The sequence below is a fragment of the Thrips palmi genome, unplaced genomic scaffold (assembly GCF_012932325.1).
Source record: "Thrips palmi isolate BJ-2018 unplaced genomic scaffold, TpBJ-2018v1 HiC_scaffold_18, whole genome shotgun sequence".
NCBI classification, from domain to species: domain Eukaryota; kingdom Metazoa; phylum Arthropoda; class Insecta; order Thysanoptera; family Thripidae; genus Thrips; species Thrips palmi.
This window is the reverse complement of record NW_023144627.1, coordinates 16,708,499-16,734,562: the sequence shown is the minus strand read 5'-3', so window position 1 is coordinate 16,734,562 and position 26,064 is coordinate 16,708,499. Positions and strand designations below refer to the sequence as shown.

At 59.3% G+C, this 26,064-nt stretch overlaps 1 protein-coding gene across 5 annotated transcripts in view; it reads left to right on the top strand.

Annotated features, from left to right (window-relative positions):
- LOC117644419 (RNA binding protein fox-1 homolog 3-like) overlaps window positions 1–26,064 on the top strand; it is a 177,527-nt gene that overhangs the window by 43,741 nt on the left and 107,722 nt on the right. For all 5 annotated transcript variants that reach the window (XM_034383898.1, XM_034383893.1, XM_034383887.1 and 2 more), the window contains exon 3: window positions 9,151–9,255. In XM_034383898.1, the coding sequence (XP_034239789.1) occupies window positions 9,172–9,255 (84 nt within the window). In that variant the 5' untranslated portion in view covers window positions 9,151–9,171. The remainder of the gene's footprint in view (window positions 1–9,150; window positions 9,256–26,064) is intronic.

The window sequence follows — 26,064 nt, the reverse complement described above, 5'->3', positions numbered from 1 at the left end:
GTGTCTGCAGCCTGGCAGCCCCGCGCAGTTCCTCTTGCTTCCCCGTCCCGTCTCGCTTTGCCTGCCCGCTTCCCTGCACTCCGGCCCAGGTTACAGTGTACTCGGCACGCGACCCAACTCCTGATAAAAGCAGTTTCGAGAGGCGTTCGGCGGACTGCACCTGCTCCGTGTTGTTGTTGTTGTTGTTAGCCCGTTTCTCGCCGCCACTGAATCGCAGACCCAGCCAAGGTCTGCTAAAACAGTGCGGCGTCCTTTTGTTGACCAGGGAAGTCGGTCTGGCCCCACAACGCGTGCTTGCTGGAGTAGGCTAAATTGACGTGCGGGTATCATCGCGTCGACTCGGATTTGGAGGTGTGTGTTTCCAGTTTGCAGGTGCCGGCCGTGCCGGGGCGCCCCCTCCCCATTTTTCCTCCGCCCTCTGCGCGCGCGGACCGATCCACTGTTGGCGTCCCTCTGGGGGCGGTATGGATCACGCTGCGTGCATGCCTGGGCGTCTGTGTGTGTTGTGTTGGCGTCCCCACCTGTGCGCATTGTGCTCGCCCCGCCCCGCCGTGCGGTCCGCTGGCCATCAGAGCTTCGCACCAACTCCGCGCGCGTGATGATGACCACGCATCGATAGTGCTGTCCTTGTTTATCCATTTGTTACTGTCGGTGGCGTCTGTTCGGCGACCCAGGCCAACTACCCTGCCCGTCCGTTCGCCCTCTGCAGAGTCACCGATCGCAACCTTGCTGCGCACCTCCTGCTTTTTCCTCTCTCCCCTATATCGTGACTTACAGCTCTTGTTGTTGTTTGTTTCTCTTGGCCGTTGTTGTTGTTGTTGTTTTTGTGGTCGGCAAGAAGCACGCAAGAAGCGATCGCTGTTTTTGCCCTAGCCTTTATCCATTACTCCAAGCCCCTCCCCCCTATATGGTTGCGTACTACATCCTGTCCCTGCTAAGTCAACACGGAGCATGACGTTGACGTGTACAAACACACACACACACACACACACACATGGAGAGAGACACCCAGCTATGCCCACAGACAGTCACGCAGCTCGTCTTGGGCTTGTCAATGGCACGTCAAAGTGACAAGCTTCCAGTGCAGCCGGGCCGCCAGACCCGTCATCCGAGCAATATGTATGTTGCCCCAATGCCGAAAAAAATTAATAAAAAGAATAAAAACGTGCTGTCCCTACTCCCAATCCGAGGTCGACAATTATGACACTGCCTTTGTTGTTTTGATCGGTTTTGATTCCGGTGCAGTAGTTGGTTTTTTTGAGATCCGTAGTCGAGCTCAAACAAAGAGAGAAAAATATGTCATTCATTCAGTAAAATGCAACGAAATGTTTTCTTTAAATCAATTGTGGATGTCACCTGAAGCTAGCGTCTCTAAACCGAAAATAATTTTAAAAATTGTAACTAAATTATTGGAGACGTTGCCTTTGAACAGTTGAAACGGTTTTCCGCGAGTGCATCGTTCGGGCAGGTTTTTGTGCGCGTCCTCGGTACTCGTCAGTACTCCGCGCGCGAGCGACGCCAAGGCCCCCAGGGCGGCATTAGGTGCCTGGCTGGTGGTCGCGCGGGCGGCGCGGGGTATCGCCTGCCGGCCGGCCTTCGGGATTGTGCAACGGGCCGAGGAAATAATTTGGTATTCATGTCGCGGCACAGCCCTGGCACAGGGCCGGGCTGGGCCGGGCTGGGACGGAGAGCGCCCTGGGCCGCGGGGCCGCAGGGCTGCACGCCGAGGCCCTGTGTTGAACCGGCGAGGCCGGCCGGCAAGCCCTTGGACCCCTCAGCAATACCGAAAAGCCCCCCGGCTGCTCAGCAGCCACTGGAGTGGCAAGGCGGGGCGGGGCGCGGCGGGGCGCGGCGCTTTCAAAAGGGACTTGGCCAAGTAGTTGCAAACTGCAGCGGTCCGGCCGAGGCTAGGTTAGCGCCGCGTTGTTCTGCAGGCTGGCTTTGGCTTCGGAGCAGCGGTAGGGATTCTCGCTTTGGTGTAGGGATGTGGTAATGGCAGTGGAGTTGCCACACACACGCACACACACACAGCCAGCCACGAAGCCTTGGCGCCGCGGTGTGTGTGTCCGTCTGTGTGCGCGAGTGAGTCAACAGATAGGAGACGCGCCCGATGTCCATGGAAGGGGAGTGGGAGTTGGAGGGAGGGAGGGAGAGGAGAGAGGCGCTCAAGTTGGGCGATGCCTTAATTAACGACATCAATGCTTGCTGCAAGGGAAACTTGCCGCTACCTGCGGGCCTCCGTGCCTCCGTGTTGCGCGGCAACAACGGTGGTACACTGGCTGGTCCACGAGGCGCCGGTCTTCGTTCGGCGAGGCGAGCGCGGGTGTCGAGGCGCCGTAGGGCGAGGGAGAGATTTCCCGTCGTCACCTCAGCGTCCCTCTCTCTCTCTCTTTCTCTCTCTCTCTCTCTCTCTCTCTCTGTGTGTGTGTGTGTGTGTGTTCGTCGCCGACAGCGCGGCTGGCATTCATCACACACCGCCTATTATAGGCGAACGGAGTTCGAGGTGCGAAATGGGGCAGAAGCGCGTGACGGAGGGAAGGGGGAGGGGAAGGGGAGAAGGGAGAGGGAGGGGAGGGGGAAGGGAGTCGGGGGAAGTTTGCGCCGCGGAGGCCCCAGCGTGTATGTGTGTTTATGAAGTTTGAAAATCATTACTCAAGACGACTGAGTGAGCGTGTGTGTGTGAGTGTGTGTGTGCGTGCCCCCAATAGATTAGGCCGCGCTGCTGCCGCTGCTGGCCGTGGCGATGGCGGCTGGCCGCGGCTGGCGATCCCGAGTCCAGCCGCTCACCCGGATGAGACAGAACCGCAATTTCACGGGGAAGTGCACGGCCTGTTCGGCCTTTTTGCGCGCGACTGCGAGCGCGTTCCGCGCAACGTAATGCAAGAAAACGAACGAGAACCCCTCCACCTCGCTCCCTCTTTCAGTTTTTATTTCGCAAATGTGTGTACCTTCACGAGCGGGGCGGGGCGGCGCAGCGGGCTGCTGTGCTGACCCGGCCTAACTTGTTTCCAGACTAGTTTGTTTTTGTGGATTCCACTCTCGCAGAGTACTGAGGGCGCTGCACGACTGTGCACCGCCGAAATGCACTGCTTTTGGGAGAAGTCTTGCGCTTCGAGGCGATGGTCGGGATGGCCGTGAACGGGGACTCGAACCGAGCGTGTGACCCCACCAATGGATTGCTCTCCGAACGGTTCGAGTCCTGTGTAGCGACTCTGGAGCTCAAAACGCGTCTGGAGCTTGGCCGCCTCCACCGGCCTTCTGGCCCACTGTGCGTCGGTGGCGCGTTGATTGGCGGGAATGGCGGCGAGCGGGAGTGGCCGGCAAACAGAGCGGACTTTATTCATCCTCCGAAAATGCTAGCTATCGGTCATGAATAATGAATAGCAGCGCCTCGGGGCCTCAGCAACGCGATTACGCAAATAGTTCGACGCTCTCAGAAGCTCAATTACTGTCTCAGGGATAATCTGGCGGGCCGAGCCAGGCCGGGCAGCCCACGGGGCGTAGAGGTCCGTAGAGGTCCCGCCCAGGTCCAGGGGGCAGCGCGAAACAGGTCGCCGTCGCCCAGTGGGCCAGAAGACCGGCGGAGGCGGCCAAAACCCAAGACGCATTTTGAGCTCCAGAGTCGCTAGATGGGACCCCAACTGAGCGTGTGACCCGACCATTGGATTGCTCTCCGCACACAACCACGCACGCACACAACAGAGGCGCGCGCAGAGACACACAGAAAGACGTTGCTCCACCTTTTTGGCAGTGGAGGCGGCAGGATTGATGATTTCTCTGTTTGGCCGCGTCCCGCAGAGTCCCGCCGCGTCCTCGTCCTCCTTTCCCCGCGATGAGAGGAGAGGGCCGTTTATTGTTAGTTGTGCTGCCAGCGCCGCCACCCCAACGAATTCCTCACCTCCCCCCTCCACTCTGGCGGCTTTTCCGCGTGGCAGCCGCTGAAGAGGAAGTTCGAGCGTGGGGCCAAATAAATGACATAGATGAGAGGTGAAAAAAAGAGAGAGAGAGAGAGACAGAGAGACCCGTTGGGCGGGGCGGGCCTCACATCCACCCTCGCTTTCACCGCCTCCTTCCCGCCGGCCGAAAGGACACGTGAGCAATTACCGAAATAGAGCGGCGACTGATTCCGTTTCCGGGTTTGCCGTCCGCCGAGTCCTCCGAGTCCCGCCAGTCCTGCCAGTCCGGCGAGAGGCGGGGTGACGGGGTCACTCCATTGGCTGGAACGCTTCGACGGCAGGGTCGTGGTACTGTCTGTCTGCCTGTCTGTCTGCCTGTCTGTCTGTCGGACTGTCTGTCTGCCTGTCTGTCTGTCTGTCTGTCTGTCTGTCGGACTGTCTGTCTGTCCGTCTGTCTGCCCGTCTGTCTGTCTGTCTGTCCGTCTGTCCGCTTGCCGCCCCGCACCGCGAGGTCGGTGCGGGTCGCTTCGCTTCCTGTCGCTGCTGGAGAGAGATAACTCGATTACGTGGAAGAACGGCCGCGGCGCTGTCTCTCTCGCACTCGCTGCGGGGCAGGGCCAGGCAGGGCCAGGCAGGGCAGTGTGCGAGAGAGACAGAGCACGCCGTTTGGAGCCCCCGGGCCGGGCTCGCCGAGTTTAGGGAAATTGCTGCATCCTGTGGGCCTTTTACCATATCAGCATGTACAGACATCGGCAAACAGGCAGAAGGTTAAAAAAAATCCGAATATAAAATGTTGAACCGCGTGAGGGCGGCGTGCGCGGAAGGGACTACCCTGCGATTCCAGCCACGGCACGGCACGGCACTGCCAAGTCTCCTGCTATAGTGCGACACAGGACAGAGCCGCGCTTTCAAATTTTTAAACTGCACACCGCCCCCCATTCTTCTTCCTCTCTCGAGGGGACTTCCCTCTATCCGGCAGCGCCGCTGGCTGGAGAAATGTTTAAACGACGGAAACGTGCTTTCGCGGCCGTCTCGCTCGTATACGTGCTTACATGGCCGTTCCCTCGACGTCGTCGGCCCCGGGGGGGGGGGGGGGGGGTCGAAGGGCTTGCCTACCGGCTGACCCTCGCCTCGCCAGGGTGGTGCCGCCTATGAGCGGCCAGGCCGCTGCCCCTTTATGGCTGGAGCATGAAAGGGGAAAGATGAGGGGGGGAGGGGGGGAATCTTGGCGGCACAACGGCACTCCACAGTGACGGAGCAAAGGAATAAAACGAGGGAAAAAGTGAGACGGACTGCGCAAAAGGGAGGAGAGAGAGAGAGAGAGAGAGAGAGAGAGAGAGAGAGAGAGAGAGAGAGAGAGAGAGAGAGAGAGGAGGGGGTGGCTATTACCGCCCGTACTGGGGCAAGGCGGCCAAGGAAAAGTGGCCGTCCACACGCATGCGGCGCTGGAATGCACTTCGTCTTGTTAGTGCCGGCCGGAAAAGAAAGATTTTTCTCTTCAGTATTTTCTTTACTTGGGTCTTTTGACTGACTGATATGACACTAAAATTCTCGTCGGTTCTGACTGAAAAATCATTCGACTCAGCCCGGTTTTCCCGGCGGTTGCCAACACCGTAAATGTCTTACGGTGAAAAGGCTGCATCAACATGTAATGGTGCAGATTTTCTCTATAATACCCACGAAAGTCGTCAAAATATCCATAAGGTACAGTGAACTCTCAATGGTATGTTATGAAGTCAGCTGCACCACCATAATATGGAACATTTTCACCATATTCTGGAGAATCTCCCCTGTACAACATTTAGAGTGAACGAACAACGAGGCAAATTGTCCATTTTGATGCGCGTCTCCTCGGAGTAGTTAAGGCGCTTAGGCGGGCAGTCCGTGCGGCTTGCTGGCCGGGGTTAAGACCAACGAGATTGAAAGAAAGCCCCTCTGCCCCGCTGCGGCTCGGCACGGCCCGGCCCGCTCCTTTCACTAATGAAGGTGTGTTGGAACCACGCAGCCCCCCCCCCCTCTCTCTCCTTCCTCGGGTTTTTAATTTGCATTTTAAAATTCAAAAGAGGGAATTAAAATGGACGCGCGTCTGGCAATTGGAGCGTGCCGTGCCGTTTCTGTCGCCACTTTGTCCTCTTCCTTCCCGGCAGCGACGGATGCCGACTGCCTCTCTCGCACTCATGGGACGTCCCGTACACGTTCGAGAGAGACAGAAGGAAAGACTGGCGGATGCCCATCTCCGAAAGCGGAAATTCGGGCAAACGCGCACTTACAGTGTGCTGGCGGTCCCGGACTGATTCCATGAGTGGGAGAGAGACGGAGCGATGAAAACGGCTCTGGGAATCAGTCTGCCGGCGGTGCTGGCGCCGACACCGCCACCCCTTCCTTCCACACGGTGGGTTTGGCACCTGGAGGGCGCCATTGGGGCAGGGCCAGCGGGTTGGGGGGGGGGGGGGGGCAGGGGTCGCGCGCGCTGGATGAGGCGGCGTCTCCAGGGGCGACGTCGTTCTCGGAATGGGTCGCCGTCCAAACCCGGAGGAGGCCAAGTGGACCGAGCAGGAGGGGCACAGTGGGCCAGAAGACCGGTGGAGGCGGCCAAAACTCTACACGTGTTTTGAGCTCCAGCGTCGCGAAGCAGGGCTCGAACCGAACGTGCGGCCCCACCAGTGGATTCCTCGTTCGGAGAGCTATCCATTGGTGGGGTCACACGTGCGATTCGAGTCCCATTTAGTGACTCGGGAGCTCAAAACGTGTCGAGGGTTTCTGCCGCCTGCGTCGATCTTAAGGCCCACTGTGAGTCCTCGCGTGGAGGCCAGTGGAGGCCAGCGAGCGCCTGCGGTGGCGCGGGTAGGCCGCACGCGCGGCAGTTGTGCGTTGTGTTGCCTGCACTGCCTGCACGCAGGCGCTAGGCAAACAGCACCGGCAGGGCAACACGGACTGACTTGTGGGCTCGCGCCGCCAGACCCGACCTTCGCAAAATCGTTCAAAATGTCGACTCATTTGATGACAGCGCGAAATCAGAACTTCCCTCGGGGACACACTGGATGTGCAGCGCACGGCTATGAAGTCTCCACGGAAGAAGTCGCCCCCGAAAATGGGACCGCTCAGTCGCTCTTCTTTTCCTCTGCCTTTTCCATGATTTATTTGCATTATCTTACAGTGGGGCAGACAGGCGGCCGCGCATTGCGTTGGAGCCTCCGGGACTTGGCAATCACCGCCACCGGAAGGAAGACAATCCGGCTGGAAAAGTCGCGCAAAGCGGTTCCAGGCCGTCCAGGCCTTCAAGGCGGGGCGCACAGTGTGCTAGAAGATCGGTGCGGGGAGGGGAGGGGAGGGGAGGGGGTCGCGCGACCGGTTCGTTACTCAAAGTGATGGCTAACAAGATGCACCGAGCCGAGACGAGCCTGCCCCGCCACTGGTAATCCCAGGGCCGCGTTTTGCGCGCCAAAACGGAGCGCCGCCATTGGCGGGGCGGTGGCGCGCGTTGCCGCCGCGGTCAGGGCGGCCAACTTGTTCCCGCGCAAATCCTGCGCCAGACAGGCCGCGCACTTCCGGAATAAAGCGACACGTCGCACCGCGCGTCGCAGTGTGCCCCAAAGTGATTACCGTGTCCGCCGCGGCCCGCGGGGGACACGAAAAAGACAGTACACCAGGAAATGGATTTGTGCAGTTTTGTTCTCGCGGCCTCGCTCGCTTTTGCGCATTATATGCAGGATTTTTTGCGCGAATTCCGTACGCGAAATCGCGCACGCGGGTTCAAGTCTTGCATCGAAGAGGCGAGTATCGTGAACGTGCAAAACACGACCTTTGCGCGTTTCCAGCGTCGCTCGGCGGCGTCAGTGAGGCCGGCCGGAAGTGAGACCTATGGCTGCGGCGAGGCGGCAAGGCCCTGCTGGAGAGCGAGAGAGAGAGAGAGAGAGAGAGAGAGAGAGAGAGAGAGAGAGAGAGTCAAGGAGTATTACTGAGGTGCGGTCGGAGTGAGACTGATATCACACCACGCGCAGAACGGATGTCGCTGAAACGAGCATCTGTCAACGGAACGGGGCCTCACCGCAGGGATATCAAGACGACGGTACCCCCCCCCCCTCCCCAAACCACCATTTCAGTGCACCAAACAACGCAGCTGCTGCTCGCAGGGGTAATAATTTATTTGGACTGCTGTTATGCAGGCTCCACTCCAGCGCGGGCTTCGCGGGCTTCGCGGGCTTCGCTGGCAGGCTTTAAGACCCGCGGGGCTCAGGCAGCCTTGCCCGCTGCCGCCGAGGTCGCGGGGGGCCGTTCCTGAATTACTACTCCCCCGCTGCTGCCGGGCGGTACACTGCACAGTGGGTCAGAAGACTGGAGAGGGCGGTCAAAATCCCGGACGCGTTTTGAGCGCCAGAGTCGTTAAATGGGACTCGAACCGAACGTGTGACCCCACCAATGGATTCCTCGTTCGGAGAGCAATGCATTGGTGGGGTCACACGTTCCGTTCGAGTCCTGTTTAGCGACTCTGGGGCTCAAAACGCGTCTAGAGTTTCGGCCGCCTCCACCGGTCTTCTGGCCCGTTCTGCCCCATTGTGCACTGCCCCGCTGCCTCAGTGTGCCACAGGACCGCGCGCTTTGACACAACCTTGGTAAAAAAATGTCTTGACGGCGCGACGGACGTCACCGAGTGCAAGTTTTTCCCTGCCGACCCGAAAGAAACAGAAAACGTCTTGCCCCGGACTGACAGACGTCACAGACGTCACAGTGCACCGCGCTGCAAGGCTCGCGGCGCGGAGTGGCTCTCGGTCGTGTACGTGTGGCCGCGCGGAAAGGAGTCGAGCACTGCCGAGCACTGCGGGCTCATTAACACAGTCCGTGACTCAGTCCGTGACTCGCCTCGGGACGGCACAGCACTTGTCTGCGTGGTCGCGCGGTTAGCGCCGCCCACTCGTAAGCCAGAGAGTAAGGGTTCAAATCTCCCCTCCTCCAATTTTTTTTTCTCATTTGAAAATTTAACTGTTTTTAGTGCTTGCTTGTTACTCTCGTCCATAGGTCCCGTTTTCTGAAAATTCTCTGAGCACCAGTACAATTTTCAGCTTTCCCGATCATAGTGACACTCGACTCGAGCCCCGCCAACTTGAGCCTAACGACGGAAGTAAAGCGAGCCCTCGCTGAGGGCGCCGAATCCGGGCTAAGAATCCTGGCGGCCAAGTTGGCCCCGCCCCGCCCCGCCCCGTCCCGCCACGCCCCGCCACGCCCGCGGCCCTGACGACCCGCCTCTCTGTTCCAGGCTTCCAGGTGCTAGTTTGAGATGGTCATTACCTTCCTGAGGCAGGCGGCCAACTCGAGCACGGAGACCGACGGCGCGCCCGCCGAGACGGAGGCCGCGAACATGGTGAGTCCTCATGGATCCCCACTCCTTTTATGTTTTGGAGTGCGGTTGCCACGCGTGGCGCGCTGGCTCCAGAAGTAATCAAGTGAGGCGGAGGTTTACACTGTGGCGGTCGGTGTTGGCACACTGTTGGCACAAACGCTCGGCGCCTTTCTGCCTTTTCACGACCGCCGCTACACTGCCGCCTCGGAATCACCGAGGAGACAATCTTCGCCCGGGTTCAAACACCACGCAAAGGGTTTCCTTTTTTTTCTTTTTTAGGCGGTCGTCAACTTTTGGCGAGGGCCTTGATGGCCGCTGCAGCGCAGAGGTCCCGGCTCGGGTCTCGGTCCTCGTCCCGTGATTTGTTTTACGCCACTGTAAAAACGGCGCACAGTGGGCCAGAAGACCGGTGGAGGCGGACTAAACTCTAGGCGCGTTTTGAGCTCCAGAGTCGCTTAACGGGACTCGAACCGAACGTGTGGCCCACCAATGGATTGCTCTCCGAACGAGGAATCGATTGGTGGGGTCACACGCTCGGTTCGAGTCCCGTTTGTCGACTCTGGAGCTCAAAACGCGTCTTGAGTTTTTGCCGCCTCCACCGGTCTGCTGGCCCACTGTGCGGCGGAGGGTAGGCAGAAACCGCATGGCGACGTGGCCTCGAAATGCTGGCCGTACTCGCCACACTCGCAGCCTGCGGTTCGGAATGGTTATCGCCCGTCACATGACTGTGCCGCGCGGCGCGGGATGGCAAGTTGGTGATTGCAACCATCAGCTCCCCTGGGGAGCGGAGGGGAGGGGGAGGGGGTGCGGTCGCCGGCAGCCATTGTGGGCCGCTCGTCCAGCCTGCCTGGCCTGCCCGGCTCGCCACGCATCGGCGCTGTGCCGAACCAAAGGACACCGTCCCAAGCTGAATGGAAACCCTGTGGTGACACAGAGAACACAACGGCGTCGGAAGGGTCGCGCCCCGCCCCGCCCCGCCCCGCCCCGCCCCGCCACAGCGCGGCGCCATTCGTCAAGGCACGGCACTGCCACGGCACTGCCTCCCATTTTCGGCACCGCGGCGCCTCTACTCTACGCCGCCCAAAAATGGAACTAATGCCCGTGCGCGCGAGTTTAGTGCGCCTAGCGGCACGCGGCCTGAATTTCTCATGCGTCGGCAGTGCCGGCAGGGCGGGGGCGGGGCTGGATAATGAGGGGAAGGGGGATGAAGAGTGATGCCCCCTCTGTCTCCCTCCCTTCCCCTCCCCCCCCCCTCTCTCTCTCGATTTGCCCGCGTCAGCTGGAAAGATGAGAATTTGCCGAGGGCGGGCTGGAAAAAGAGACTGTCGCTCTGCACCCTTCCTGCTTTGTGGCGATTTGGGGTAGTGGGGGGTGGGGGGGCCCCCAAGACAGCGGGGCAAATCCTCGCTTAATCACCAGCCTAATCTAAAGGGCAATGCCGCCCGGCCTAAGCTTCGCGTCGCTACGCCCCGGCCGGCATGCCCCGAGGGCAGCACGCGGCCCCCGCCAGCCAGCTAGCCAGCCAGCGTCTCCAATGAAACGACTGCCGGCAAGTCGGGGCAAACGGGGTTAACGAGGACGACGGGATGAGCCGCGCGCGGACAGACCGAGCTGGCAGCCCAAGGCCAATCCGCCGAGGGAAAGGATCGACTTCCCGGACCGCGCCACAGTGGGCCAGAAGACCGGTGGACGCGGCCAAAACTCGGACGCGTTTTGGGCTCCAGAGTCGCTAAATGGGGCTCGAACCGACCGTGTGACCCCACCAGTGGATTCCTCGTTCGGAGAGCAATCCATTGGTGGGGCCACACGTTCGGTTCGAGTCCTGCGTAGCGACTCAGGAGCTCAAAACGCGTCTAGAGTTTTGGCCGCCTGCGCCGGTCTTCTGGCCTACTGTGCGCACGGAGGCTGGGTTCGACGGAAAGCCGTCACTCGGTGGCCGAGAAAGCCGAGAAAGCCGAGGGAAAGCCGCAGAAAAGCGCAGCGCACTGTTTCGCCCTCATTGTTTTTCTCTTTCACAAACATTGAATCGTACTTGATTCTGAGGGGAACTGCGAGAACAACGAAATGAGAAATTTGTGGCGGTCGGGCAGGGAGAGGGAAGCGACGACAGAATGTCGAAATGACGAGCACATCACTGCGAGGGGAGGCTGCACGCCGCCAAGCGTCAACTCGCCTGGAGCTCCTGGAGCGCCTGGAGCGCCTGGAACGCCTGGAGCCCCGCGAGCGGCTTCCCGACGCAATCTGCGTTTCTCCAGAATTTCTCCGTTTTGCTTCTCATTTGGGAAGCAAACGGCTTTGGACTAGTCAAGGTTTTAGAGTCTCTCTCTGCCCGTGCGGCGGCCTGTCAAAACACGATACCCCTGCACTGCAATCGGCCTGTAGCACACCCCATTGAAGCACTGACTCGGCAGCCACAGTACTCGCGGCTCTTTTTCTGTTTACCTTGCCGAGTATTTTCCTTCTCATGTTTTCCCCCTTCTCGTGGCGACTCGGTCCATCTTCCCTCCCCGACAAGAAGCGAGGCATTACGTTGCCCGAGAGTCGTTTTCGCCGCTCTGTCTCTCTCGCAGCTACACGGGACGCCCCATGAGCGCGAGAGAGACAGAGCGACAAAAACGACTCTCGGAATCAGTCTGCTGTGTGGGCTTCAGAACGGGCAACGCGCCTCGGCATAGGCCTCCCATCTCCCATTATGCTGATGCATGCTGATTCCGCCCAGCAGCACCCGGGGCCGACGAGCCCCCTCCCTTTCACTGCCCCCACCCCCACCCCCTTTCCCATTCCCTCGCTGCTCACGTCGCGACATAAACCAACGCAAAGCAACCGGATTAGAGGTTCGCTTTCGCTTCCCGGCCCCGCGAGCGCGCGAGCGCAGCAGCAGACTGATTCCGAGAGTCGTCGCTCTGCCTCTCTCGCGCTCACGGGGCGTCGCGTGTGGGTGCGAGAGAGGCAGGGCGACGGAAACGACGCCGTGAGTCGGCCGCCCGCGGCGGGCCTGCCGGGCCCGGCTGAGGTTTCCAAGGCGGTGGCGGGGAAGGCGAGCACGGAAAGCGAGGTGTGAAAAAGAAGGAGGGAGCACAGAACGACATAATGGAAAACTTGCCTGAATGGTGTAACTAGGGGTACGCGCCGTTTAGTCTGGGCGCGTAGTGTGGCTGAGCGATGCGAATTGACATGGTTTGTGCACTTTGGACTTTGCTTGAGAAGAAGAAATATGCATCTTAAGGACTCATATTGAGTGAACTTTAGACCAGGGGTACAAATGGAAGTGATTTTCGTTATCAGAACACCAAAAACTGCTGGGATCAATGCCAAACTCGATTTAAAAATTTTGGTCCAAAATTGGTTAAAATTCGGTTAAATGTGAGTCTGGGAAAAGTTTGAAGGTCATTTTTGAGTTCAGCACACCAAAAACTGCAGGAAACAATATTAAACTCGACTTGAAAATTTTGGTCCAAAATGACCTAATTTGGGATGAAAATATAAGTCTGGAGTCGAAATGAGAGTGATTTTCGTTATCAGCACACCAAAAACTGCTGGATCAATGTCAAACTCGATTTAAAAATTTTGGTCCAAAATTGGTCAAAATTCGGGTAAGTGTGAGTCTGGGAAAATTTTGGAAGTCATTTTTGAGTTCAGCACACCAAAAACTGCAGAAAACAATATAAGACTCGACTTGAAAATTTTGGTCCAAACTGACCTCGTTTCGGATGAAATATAAGTCTGATGTCAAAATGGAAGTGATTTTTGCTATCAGCACTCAAAAAACTGCAAGAATCAATGTGGAATTCAATTTAAAAAATTTGACCCAAAATCGGTTAAATTTTGGGTCTGGAGACTATTTAGAAGTCAATATTGAAGTCAGCGCACTGAAAACTGCAGGGAAACTCATAACTCTCAAATTAGAAAGTTTCGCCCAAATTGCGTAGCTCTAGGTGAAGTGTAGGTTTGGCATTGAAATAAATGTAGCTTTTGTGACTAGTACACTGAAATCTACAAACAACTATCTAGACTCAATTTCTGTACATTCCTACACTGTCTTCATGAAGCACCCTCTGTCATCACCAATTCCCTGATGCCACACCAAAGTGAATCCCTCAGTCGAGTAACATTCAATTGCCAGCATTGAATCGCTTAATTGGTTACTCGTATGATTGGGTCACTTTTCGATATCTCTTTTTTCTTAACTAATGAATTCTCAATTTTTATAGTAATATCTATGAAACATTTTGTCATTCTTTCATTGCGAACCAGTGAATAAAACAATATTGATTGGCATACGTTATCACAGTTAATATTAAGAGAGTCAGTTTAGGGTAGGCTGATCTGAACCAGTTAACGGGGACCAATTATTGTCAAATCCAGTGATTCGTCATCATAGAGTCCAATGCCAAGGATACCCAAGGCTTAATGAACCGACACAATTTATCTTACTCAGGTATGCAATACTGAGTAGTACCAGTTATATTGACTTCAGTGAAGTGAAAGGAATCGTCTCATTAAATCCATTCACTAATTCACTCACCGCTCAAAACCTGAGTCGTCTCTTTGAACCCAATATCAATTCAACTCTATTAGGATTAAATATACACAACCATACATTGATTCTATTAATAACACATGTTAGTACTTTGGCACTCTTGTCAGCCTGCAGCATTGCAATAGAATGTATTTCTCGAGTCCAAACTAAGTATGCCTGCTAATGTCAACACAAGTTATTTATGCATTTCCCTGATTTCCTCTACTATGAAAATTTAAAAAAGAGGATGACACTATAGAAAATGAAACAAGTAGATGCCCACAATACAAAAAGGTCAAAATAAAAACATTCTTTTTACACTGCTCTGTCAAGGTGCACTGACCTGAAGAAGATTCCCCTCGAAAGGGGGAGGGGGAGAGGGGAACGAAACACGTAAATCATTTCACTGCCATTCTCCATATTTCGCTGTGTTGATACTCTAAAAGGGTTTTAATCATTCTAGAATGTGGAAAAACTTTGGCCGATCTCATTTCCAAACCCTTCTGCTCGTTATTTTGTTTTATTTGCATATTTGCTTCTGTCCCGTATTTGAGAGCCGCGGCCGCAGGTATGAGAAATTCGTGAGTGCTGAGTGCTGCCAACCTAACCATGCTAATAACCTGATTCAAAAGTATGTTTTGAATATTTCAAACGATACTAAACAACGATTTGAAACAACTCGTGTTGGGGGGTGCTAAGGCGACGTTAAACGAAATCTTGAAACTATAGCCACTGTAGTTGCTGAGAATCGTTGGTGAGTACAACAGACTCACAGACAGACAGACAGACAGACGCACGACCAGTCACTTTTCAGCGCGCCCAAACACGGCAAGGGCTTCGCTATCGCTCAGCCAATTAGAAAATTTATAATTGATGTGATTCCCCTTTGAAGGGGCGTCGTCGAAAGGGACGGCGGCGCGGCATTCGGCTGGCCTCGGCTGGGGAGCCCCGCTCCGGGAGGGACACCGGAAGTGCGCCGGTAATTGAGGAAGCAAACTTTCAGCAAGGTGGCACTGACGAGGCGCGAGGCGAGCGAAGCGCGCCGCCGCCCCGAACGGGCAGGGTCCTGGGTTCGAATACCGACCCCCTTTTTTTTCTTTTGCTTTTTTTTCTGTGTATGCTGGCCTGCCGCCACACCGCAGTGCTAGGCCGGAAACAGCCCCAGAGAAAGGGCCCCGGGCCAGGGCGACTCTGTGTGTGTGTGTGTGTGGTGTGTGTGTGCACGCGCGCCTGCGAGGTAGGCAATATCCCGCCCGCAGCGCGCCCAAGTCTGCGGGCTGGCCTACCCGGCAGGCGTTCCCGCCCCCGGCGCGGTCCGCCAGGCGTCCAGCAATGCGTCTCGTCCCGTCCCGTCAAGGGGTGCGAGAGAGACGGAGCGACGAAGCGTCGAGCGCATTCACTCTCCAGGCCGTTCCAGGCCGTTCCAGGCCGCTCCACTCCAGGCAGCCGGCGGGCCCCGAGAGCGTTGGCTCCGGTTACACGCTACACCCCACTGTCGGGGCTGTCGCCCTGTACCACGCCGACGGCGAGGCCGACGACGAGGCCGACGGCGACGCGGAGCATCAAGCATAACTGGCAGCAACGAGCAGCCAAGGCGAGTTTACGTAATGTAATGATCGCAGAGTGACGTCACTTCGTCTCGGTGACGTCATGCGTCGTCACCGTGACGTCACCGTGACGTCACCGTCATCGGGGCCGCCAACCGGAGCGACGCGCCAAACAGGCGAGTTGGCCGCCGGGGCGTTCCGCGAAGGCGTTCCGCGTCGTGTCACCGTGTATCGGGTGGCGCTTGCGATTGATAGCGATAGCGCGGCGAAGGAGGGGCCGCCAAGGCGACGCACAGTGGGCCAGAAGACCGGTGGAGGCGGCAATTCTAGACGCGTTTTGAGCTCCAGAGGCGCTAAATGGGACTCGAACCGAACGTGTGACCCCACCAATGGATTGCTCTCCGAGCGAGGAATCAATTGGTGGGGTCAACACGTTCGGTTCGAGTCCCGTCTAGCGACTCTGGAGCTCAAAACGCTCACAATTCCAGGGAGCAGTGCAGCAGCGGGCGCCGCCGCCTGTTGCTTGGCTATGGCTTCAAAAGTGCGCCATTTCGAGAAGGCGTCCGGGTGCGTCCGACCGTGACGACGACGGCGAGGTGGTGGAAGCACCGGCGCCATCGCTTTCCTCCTCCTCCCCATCCACCCCGTCTCTCCGGACGCCGGCAGTCACTCATCGAAATTGTGGCGAGGCGAAAGAATCGAGGGGAGGTGCGAGAGAGAGAGAGAGAGAGAGAGAGAGAGAGAGAGAGAGAGAGAGAGAGAGAGAGAGAGAGAGAGAGAGACACGGCACTCGTTTTTGTTGGCCCTGTCGTCGTGATGGTGGCGGTGGCCAATCGGACGAACAAGAAGCCCGGATCTTTTCCGTCTTCTCCGAGCGGCGAGCGGCAAAGGTGGCCGCCCCGTCCCGGACCCGTCCCGGACCCGTCGCCCCTCGCGGCCCAGCCAATCACTCACGGCCCGCGTCGCCCCGCGCTGCCGCACTCCAGCCTTCGAGACTCCAGACCGAGTCTGCCTCCAGCCGGCATGCAAATAGCTCGCCGCCCTGACCCCTGACCCAGTGCGCCCCGCGACTCGGCGCAACACAGTGGGCCAGAAGATTGGCGAAGACCGGCGAAGGCGGCCAAAATTCAAGACTCCAGAGTCGCTAAATGGGACTCGAACAGAACGTGTGACCCCACCAATGGATTGCTCACCGAACGAGGAATCCATTGGTGGGGTCACACGTTCGGTTCGAGTCCCACTTAACGACTCTGGAGCTCAAAACGCGTCTAGAATTTTGGCCGCCTTCGCCGGTCTTATGACCCACTGTGCGGCGCAGCGCGGGAACTGGGGCGGCGCGCGGCCCCGCGCGGTGTTCGCCTCAAATTAATGCGTTGTGAGAGGTCGGTTTGCAGCGCCGGCGCTCTGTCTCTCTCGCACCCCAACGGAGCGCCCCGCGAGTGCGAGAGAGAGCGCGCGAGTCGGAGCAGAGGCGTCGACGGGTGTTATGCAAAGGGTGGGGAAGGTGAAGTGTTTACCGCGCCGCGACAAAGCGTCAAAGGGAGCAGCGTTTTGTTACGCCACGCCACGCCACGCCACGCCTCGCCACGCCTCGGCGCGTCGGGACTCGACGAATCACGGGCACGGTGGAAACAGGAAGAGCAGACTCACTATCACTCGGAGCCACTCAAGCGAAACACAACCCCAATGCAACTTCCCACATATAAATTTTAGAAACGCTAGTTGCAGTCCCCCCTCCCCCAACAACGGATTCCTCTTTCGGAGAGCAATCCATTGGTGGGATCACACGTTCGGTTCGAGTCCCATTTAGCGACTCTGGAGCTCAAAACGCGTCGAGAACTTGGGCCGCCCGCCTCCACCGGTCTTCTGGCAAATCCACTGTGGCCGTCCTGACGCTACGGTACTCGACAGCCCCGACCGCGGCACCGCGCGGCGCGGCCTAGACGGGCTTGACACGGGGATGCATAATTTGTCCGGCCGAGCCAAACTTTGTACCTGTCCCGAAGAAGATCCCTGCCATCCATCAAGCGCCTCTCGCCCGAGCCTCGGCGGCCTCGGCCCGAGCGGACCGCCTTGGCGCCTTTCGCGCGAGCCGTCGACAACAACAACAACACAACAACAACACAACAACAACAACAACAACACTCGGCCCGCCAGGTTGAAAAAGGGCGCGAACAGGGCGGTGGGTGCACTCCGTTTCATCTTTTATTTCAACAACTGACAAATGATTGAGTTTTTCTGCTTCAACAAAAAAATTATATCATTTTTCGTTAATTTAAAAAGCGGTTGGGCGACTCGGAGCGCGCGTCTGTCGTGCGCGGCGAAAATTAATTCGGGAAGATTAAAACCAGCGCCGCCGGTCTGTCGGCAGCCTTCTCCTCCGGCCAGGTTGCGTTGCAGCTATTATTTACCTGGCCGAGGTTCGGGCTGCCGAGGCGAAGAGGGGCGGGGGAGTTATGGCTGGGGATTGAGATCAGGCACTGGCGGTTAGCCTTACATTAGCATGTGAAGCTAGCAGAGCTCCGTCTGGCCGAGGGCCCCTCTCCCTCTCTCTCTCTCTCTCTCTCTCTCTCTCTCTCTCTCTCTCTCTCTCTCTCTCTCTCCACACACACACACACACACACACACACACGAGCCCACGGACCCACCTTCCACAGTACACGTCTCTCCTCCCCCACAAGTTAGGGGCTGTATCATAAGGCATGCCGCGGGTCTAGTCCCTATTTTACACCCAACTTTTCTTCTACGTGACCAATAGGGCGTTAGTGCTTTGGGAGCCATCGCCGCTACACTGTCCGCGGCAGCCACTGAGAACGACCGTTAAAAATTTTGCATATTTTTTTTTAAGTACAAGTACTTGAACCCTGCTCCTCCTCACGCAGCAATGCGTCTGACAGCTCACGCTTTCCCCACGGGAAAATCATTTTACCCCACCGCGAAATAGGTCTAGGTCCAAAAAATAATTTAAAACGAACACAACAAAGAGTCACATCACCGCAGAACCAAAAAAAATATGCCCCAGTTACTGTTTTTTTTTTGTAGTGTGAGCGCAGTCGAGCGGACGGGATGCGTTATCCTGAGGACAAAGGGAACGGACCGTTTTTACGTTTTTACACACCGAAAGCCTGCAATGCTTATTTTGATTGCCGTTGTCGCTGCCCCGCCGCCATGCTGGACAGACTAGACAATGTGCGTGTGTGTGTGTGTGGGGGGGGGGGGCTCGCGGATAGACAGCATTATTTCGCGAACGAGTTGAGGAGGTCCCCCCCCCCACACACACACACACGGCCTCGCCGTCGGCGCTGGGCGCCCTGGCAGCCTGGTCGGGTCGAGGTGCGAGGCGCATGGCTAGGCGGGGCCCGCTGCTAGCCGGTGTGAGAGAGATGGAAGCGAGCCCAGGGACCGATAAAAACTGATTTTAAAATTCATGGCAATGCCGGCTGGGCGAGAGAGAAAGATAAAGGGGTGGGGGTGGCTGCCTACCCGACCGCGCCAGGTTCGCCAGGTGGCTCCAGGGAGAGGCTTGGACGCCAATGTTGGTGAGGCATGCCGGATTAAAGCAAGCACCCCCTCCCTGCCCTGCCCTGCACACACACACACTCTTCCCAGATTATCGGTCAGCAAGTCCCGCTAAAATGTTATTCCAACCGCCAAAGCCCCGGCCGGGCCGACGGATGAAGCGGCGCGTCGGCAAAGGAAAACATCCCCGAAAAATTAGTTCCGTCGCTCTGTCTCTCTCGCACCCCGACACGCCGGGGCACGCCGCACGAGTGCGAGAGAGACAGAGCGTCGTCCGGCATCGGTCTGCCTCGTTAATCGTCACGCGCGTCCAATCTCCTGATTGGCTGCGCCGCTGCGCCATTGGTCAGCAATTCGTTGCCACTCGCCGCCACTCGCCCTCATTCCGTTATTTCGTTTCCCGATCACCATACATTCCCGCCGCCTGTAAGCCTGGCAGGCAGGCAGGCAGGCAGGCAGCCAGGCAGGCAGCCAGGCAGCCAGGCGGGCGGGCGGGCAGGCAGGCAGCCAGGCAGGCAGCCTCCAGCCAGCGGTTTGTTTAGGATTCGCGGCATGCGCCCAACTCGCAAACTCTTTGCGGAGCGCCGAGCGCTGGGCGTCGTGAAGCACGTCATGAGCATGAAGGCGGGGCCGCGGGGCCGCGGAGGCGCGGAACTTGCACGTTTACATAACCTCCTTGCCTCTCTCTCTCCCTCTCTCTCTCTCTAATTCGGCGCGCCGGGCTGCAAATCCTCGCCATACGGTTCCTTCTGCCCGATAGAGGCGGCACCGCTTCCTCGCTCTGTCTCTCTCGCACTCGTGGGGCGTGCCGATTGGGTGTGAGAGGGACAGAGCGGTGACATCACTGTTCAGAATCAGCAGTGGAAACAAGGGGAGCGAAAAGAAAGGGTACATAGGACGGAAAGGAAACAAAGGGGATCGAAAGGTGGTTGCGTCGCTCTGTCGCTCTCCCTCACGTGAGTGAGTGAGAGAGAGAGAGAAAGAGCCCCCTCCAGAATCGGGTGCAGGTCGTTGCCGGTGAAGAAGTGCGTCGCCTACATTGGACATCGCGGAGCGTTTCGTCGCCTCGTCTCTGTCGCACTCATGGGGCGTCCCAGGCGTGCCGTGGGGGTGCGAGAGAGACAGCGCATCAGGTGGCCTGTTGATGTAGTTACGCGGCCGTAGCTCACGGAAGGCCCTCCGCGAGGACGACGCCAAGTTGCTGCAAGCAGTGCGCCGTTTGCGTCGCTCTGTCTCTCTCACACTCATGGGGCGTCCGGCAGAGGTGCGAGAGAGACAGAGCGACGAAACGACTCTCGGAATCAGGCTGCTGGCAGCCCTGGCCCCGGTAACGCATGTCCCCGACAACCCGTGCCATTCTCAAAAGTTGGGCCGTGCGGCCGCCGCAGCACCGAGGAGGAGAAACCAAGTTGCCAAATGAAGCGACGAAAATTTCCCCTCAGCGAGAGAAGTTTCGGGGACCTACACCTCAGCTTGCTTGACTGTAGGCGACGTCTCCATCGGGAACCGCCTTAGCCACCCAGCAGACGACACGGCGATAGAAACTCACCTGGAAACGATGCGTGGACACCGTGCCTGCATCCCTTCTTTGACAACAACAAACGGCCACTAACCTCACATTTCTTCTGAAGTCTTGACGTGACAAGTTACAACAGAAACGTATCGGGTGTTTGCAAACAACAAGACCCTCCCCTTCCCTCCCCCACCATGCCCCCACAGACGTCTCACGGATTTTCCCGTCTTTCAGATTCCAGACACACTCGCACCGACCGCGAGCCTGGCGTCAGCCCGTTTCAATCCTCTCCTCGTTTTCAAATTGAAGCAACAGTCGGCCGCTGGAGACGGCCAAAACTCTAGACGCGTTCGCATCGCAGGCTGGCGGCCGCTCCCGTCGGCACGGGGTAGCGCCGCGGCAGTTTGCCCGGCGGCCCGACAGAAGGGCTGCAGAGCCCCTGGCGACGGCCGGCCGAAGCTCTGCCGTCTCGGCCCCTGGCGCGGCGCGGTGCCCTGGCGGTGCCCTGGCGGTGCCCGGCCCGGCCGCTAGATGGCGCCGCCGTCCCCACCGCCATTTGTCACAGCGGGCTGTCTTTCGCGCTCGTTTTCATTATTTATCGCACATCAAACTTGTCGGGGCGCGTGCAGATATGTGGCGCGATCAAAACCGCACGCCCGTGATGGACGGCGCTGCGTCGCAGCACCATGGCAGCGCCCTGCGATTGCGTGTTCGAATCTCATTTTGAATTTGGCAGCGGGGTGCGTTCCCGAAAGACGAGCGGTCGGTCCGGCTCGCCGGTCCTCTGCACGCCGCGTCTCACACCTCTCGCCGAAAAAGGAACTTCAAAAGAGGCGAATAGAGACACAAGGCGGCCTTCCCGTCCACCTGACACACGCCAAAAGTCCCCGAGACGATGCCCGGTCGGTGTGGTCGGTCCGGGCGGAGTCGGGGTGGGGGTGAGGAACGCACCCGCCGCGGGATGAATGGCCAGTTGAAACAAGCGGCGCGAAACATCCGATCAGCTGATTGTCAAAGTGCTACACAATGGGCCACCTCTCGCGAGTCTGGGGATTGAACGCGCTGATCGAGCCCAAGGAGTGCACCAGGAACGACCAGATGAGGCGGGACTTGAACGAGGAGTGGCCTGCCCTCGACAACTCGATTTGGGTGAGTGTTTCCCGGTGTGCCGTGCGTGGCGGGGCGGGGCCGGCCGGCCATCATCAGCTGATCCGTCAGCTGATCGGCGGGCCGCTTCGCCGCTTCTGCTGGCGCGCGCCTTCGGCTTCGCGTTCGCGTCTGCAGTGCCGCGCCGACGAACAATCAGCAATGTTTATGTTTTGTGTCCGCATCGGCTCGCGAGGATGTGAGAATTACGGGGAATTAATGCTAAGCAGTGCACTGCCACGGCGCCGCGGCGCGGCACGGGTCGTCGGCCCCAGGGTGGGGGATGGGGTGGGGGAGGGCGGCCGGAACAGCTGTTGAGCCAAAACAGTAAATGATAGCCGGCCTGTGTTCACGGACGGGGGAAATCTCTTTTAGATTCGATTTATTAACAGTGGTGGCTACAGCGGCGCTCTGTAACTAGCACCGCGCGCTGCCGCGCGCCGTTCATGTCTTGTTTGGGAATGAGTGGGCTGTTCATGTCGGCCGATGCCGGGCCGCGGCCCGTCCGCCACGCCACAAAAGGAACCAAAACAATGGAACAGTTTCCGCGGCTCGGCGAAAAAGGGAAACCCGCCTCCTCATAAATAGACGATTCTAAGCGAAGGGGTTCGTTGCACCCCCACCTCTCTCTCTCTCACCGCGCCGACCGACCGGCCGACGCTCTGTCTCTGTCGCACTCACTGGAGGGGCGCGGGAGTCCCCGAGTGATTTTTCAAAGCCACAGCGGAGGCCTTATTCCCAATTAATCCCAATGAAACCGGCCGGAGTTTGTTGCCGCCTTTTGTGTGGCTTCGGGAGTATTTTTCCCTTGCCCTGCTTTCTTCCCCCTCCCCCTCCCCTCTCTTCTTTCCATCGGGAAGTTCCTTAACTCAGTTTAAACAGCGTCCGAGCGCGGGCTGCTGTTTGTAATGCTGCTAGGGCGCCCCCCCCCCTCCCGCCGGGCCGGCTGCTGTCCAAAAGCTGGCGAAAGGCGGGAAGCGGGGCCAAGACTCATGGCAGGGGCGGGCCCGGGCGAGAGGGCGGAACCCATCGTGTACAGTGCCGTGTCGGCGGCCCCATGGACGGCACGGCACTCGGCCCTGTAATGAGTGCGAGCGAGACAGACGCTGCTCTTAGTTTCGCACTTCGCACACTGGGGCCCGGCGGCCTGGCCGGCCTGGCCGACCTGGCCGGGCGGCACGGGGTGGTGTCCACGCCCCGCTGTGGCACCTGGAGGCCTGCTGGAGGCTTGCTGGAGGCTTGCTGGAGGCTTGCTGGAGGCTTGCTGGAGGCTTGCTGGAGGCTTGCTGGAGGCTTGCCTTTGGGGGCTTGCTGGGTGCTGAGGCTTGCTGGAGGCTTGCTGGAGGCTTGCTGGAGGCTTGCTGGAGGCTTGCTGGAGGCTTGCTGGAGGCTTGCTGGAGGCTTGCTGGAGGCTTGCTGGAGGCTTGCTGGAGGCTTGCTGGAGGCTTGCTGGAGGCTTGCTGGAGGCTTGCTGGAGGCTTGCTGGAGGCTTGCTGGAGGCTTGCTGGAGGCTTGCTGGAGGCTTGCTGGAGGCTTGCTGGAGGCTTGCTGGAGGCTTGCTGGAGGCTTGCTGGAGGCTTGCTGGAGGCTTGCTGGAGGCTTGCTGGAGGCTTGCTGGAGGCTTGCTGGAGGCTTGCTGGAGGCTTGCTGGAGGCTTGCTGGAGGCTTGCTGGAGGCTTGCTGGAGGCTTGCTGGAGGCTTGCTGGAGGCTTGCTGGAGGCTTGCTGGAGGCTTGCTGGAGGCTTGCTGGAGGCTTGCTGGAGGCTTGCTGGAGGCTTGCTGGAGGCTTGCTGGAGGCTTGCTGGAGGCTTGCTGGAGGCTTGCTGGAGGCTTGCTGGAGGCTTGCTGGAGGCTTGCTGGAGGCTTGCTGGAGGCTTGCTGGAGGCTTGCTGGAGGCTTGCTGGAGGCTTGCTGGAGGCTTGCTGGAGGCTTGCTGGAGGCCTGCTGGAGGCTGGGGGTGGCGATGGAGGGGATGCTCCTGCCGGCCCGGCCCGGCCCGCCGCCTTCAGGACCGCCATCGCTCTTTGTCTCGCGATAAAACAAGGGCTCCCTGGAATCACAGCAGAGAGAGCCAACTTTTCTCCGGAGTGGGAGGCAGGGCCGGGCAGGGCCGTGCAGGGCTGCCAGCAAGCCAACTCGCTGGGCCAGGGCGGCAGGGCCGGGCCGTGGAGCACGGCGTAGGGAGCCCGGTCGCGAACGCCAGCGCGGCCAGCACGGCCAGCTCGCCGGCCGCAGCCGGGACAACGAAATTCGCAGTGACGCGGAGCGCTTTCGCTGATTAGCCAAGTGTGGCCGGCCCCTCTCTGCGCTCCGCCCGCCCCGCCAACTTGAGACGACTTGGCCGAGTTTCTTCCCGAACCCCAACTGTGACTCACTGTGACTGGCCGCTGGGCCGCTGGCTTCGGCGTCAAGGCGACCTGGCGGTCGACGCCGTGGTCGCGGGGCGCGCGGGCGTGCGGTTGCCGGCGGCTGCGGTGCGGGTATGGAGGGTGCTGCGGTCGGTCAAGCGGCCGTCGACGCCAGGGAGAGTTCGGGGTCCGTCGGGGTCCGTCGGGGTCCCTCCTTCGGGTAGCCGCGCAGCCTGTCCTCGCCCTCCACGCCCTGTGCGTCCTGTGACGGGCGGGCGTGCCCGGCCAGGCCGACCGGAGTTTGGGAGGAAATTTGATTTCATCTCGGAGTTGTATCCCATAGCGCCACCCCAGCCTGGGGCACCAGCCGCGCGCCCCGCCCCGCTCCGCCACGCCTCGCTCCCACAGAACGCTAACAGACTTACTTACCCGTCGCGCGAACGCCATCTGACGCGAGCCCCTCGCGCCCCCCGAGAAGAGCAAAAGGAGAGATCCCTCCCCCTTTCCCCCTGGCGGAGTGCGACCTTTTCGCCTCTGCCTCGAGTACACTGTTAACGTCGCTACCCCGCGCTTGCAGCTTCCCGCTTCCGCCTCGCGGATACCCCGCTCTTCAGGGTCACGTCCCCGCCCGCGGAGGGAAATAAAAATCGGGCCGCAGGAGGAGAAGGAAGTCTGTGTTGATTAATGGGCTACTTCCCTAAGTCGCGGCAAACAGATCTCTTTAGCCGCTTTCGCTGCCCTGCAGTCTGATTCCGAGAGTCGTTCCCGTCGCGGTGTCTCCCTCGCACTCATGCGGCGTCCCGTATAGGTGCGAGAGAGACAGAACGACGAGACCGACTCTCGGAATCCGTCTGCTGGCGCGCCTTAGCCTCGGCCTCCACCTCGGCACTCCTCTCCTCGCTGCCCCCCGCGATGGTGATTGATGATCGGCCGAAATTTGGTGAAACAACTCGGAGACGAGGCGGACGCACAGTGGGCCAGAAGACCGTCGGAGGCGGTCAAAAGCCCGGGCGCATTTTGAGCTCCAGAGTCGCTAAATGGGACTCGAACCGAACGTGTGACCCCACCAATGGATTGCTCTCCAGACGGGGACTTCATTAGTGGGGTCACACGCCCAGTTTGACTCCCGTTCAGCGCTTCTGGAGCTCAAAACGCGCCTGGAATTTTGGCCGCCTCCACCGGTCTTCTGGCCCACTGTGGGACGGGGCGGCCGGGGCGGCAGTGGGGCAAACAGCGCCGAAAAGGGCCGAACGCGCTTCACCCTTCATAAATCTCGCAAGCGGCGGAGCAGCGAAGCAGCGAAGCGGCCTCGATCAAGATGAAGATGGTGTTAGTCGCGTCATTTTTTTTCTTTCTTTTTTTTCCTACGTAACTTTGCCGGCCTGGCCGGGCATTAGAAAGAGCGAGGCTGACGCGGCTTCCGTTTGCAGTGGAGGACTGCTTGACGTGAGTCGAGTCGCGGCGTCGGCAGGCGTCGGCAGGGCGTCGGCAGGGCGTCGGCAGGGCGTCGGCAGGGCGTCGGCAGGCGGCAGGGCGTCGGCAGGGCGCGGCGGGTCAGGGACCCCAGGGCTGGGCGGAACCTCCCCGCGGAGCGGAACGGCCGCTCTGTCTCTCTCGCACTCATCGCTCATAGGGCGTTCCGCAGGGGTGCGAGAGAGACAGAGCGACGTTGCGTTTCTACGGAGCGCCTGCTGGGTAGGCAACCATTCGGTTCGTGGAGCAGTCCTGCGGGAGGGTTGCCTACCCAGCAGGCGTTCTCCGGCCGCAGCGCGGCCAAGAATAGAAGGGAAATTTATCCTGTTTTGGCGGGTATTCGAACGACGCGCCGCTGGTGCGATCCGGCTGGAGGCTGCTGGAGGCAGCGTGCGTGTTCGTTTCTCGCTGCGCGTCGCCTCCAATTGATGGAACGGCCCGCTTCCCGCCGAACCGCCTCTCCCCCTGCGCGGCCTGCTCCGCGCTCCGCATTCTCGCCGAGGCCGGCGTCAGCCGCCGCCAGCCGCCGCGCACCGAGACCAACCGGCTCCCAGCAACGGCCAACGAGAGCGCCGCGCTGCACGGCCACGACGCCGAGCCCCACGCCCCCGCGCCCCGCGGGCCGAGAGACGGAAACGACACGCCGCGCGGCCTTAACAACCTCGGCGTCGTTGTCGTGCCCCAGCGCACAGCGCCGCACCGCGCCGCACCGCGCACCGGCACGGCGTCGTCGAGGTGGTCGTTACAACGAGGCGACGCGACGCG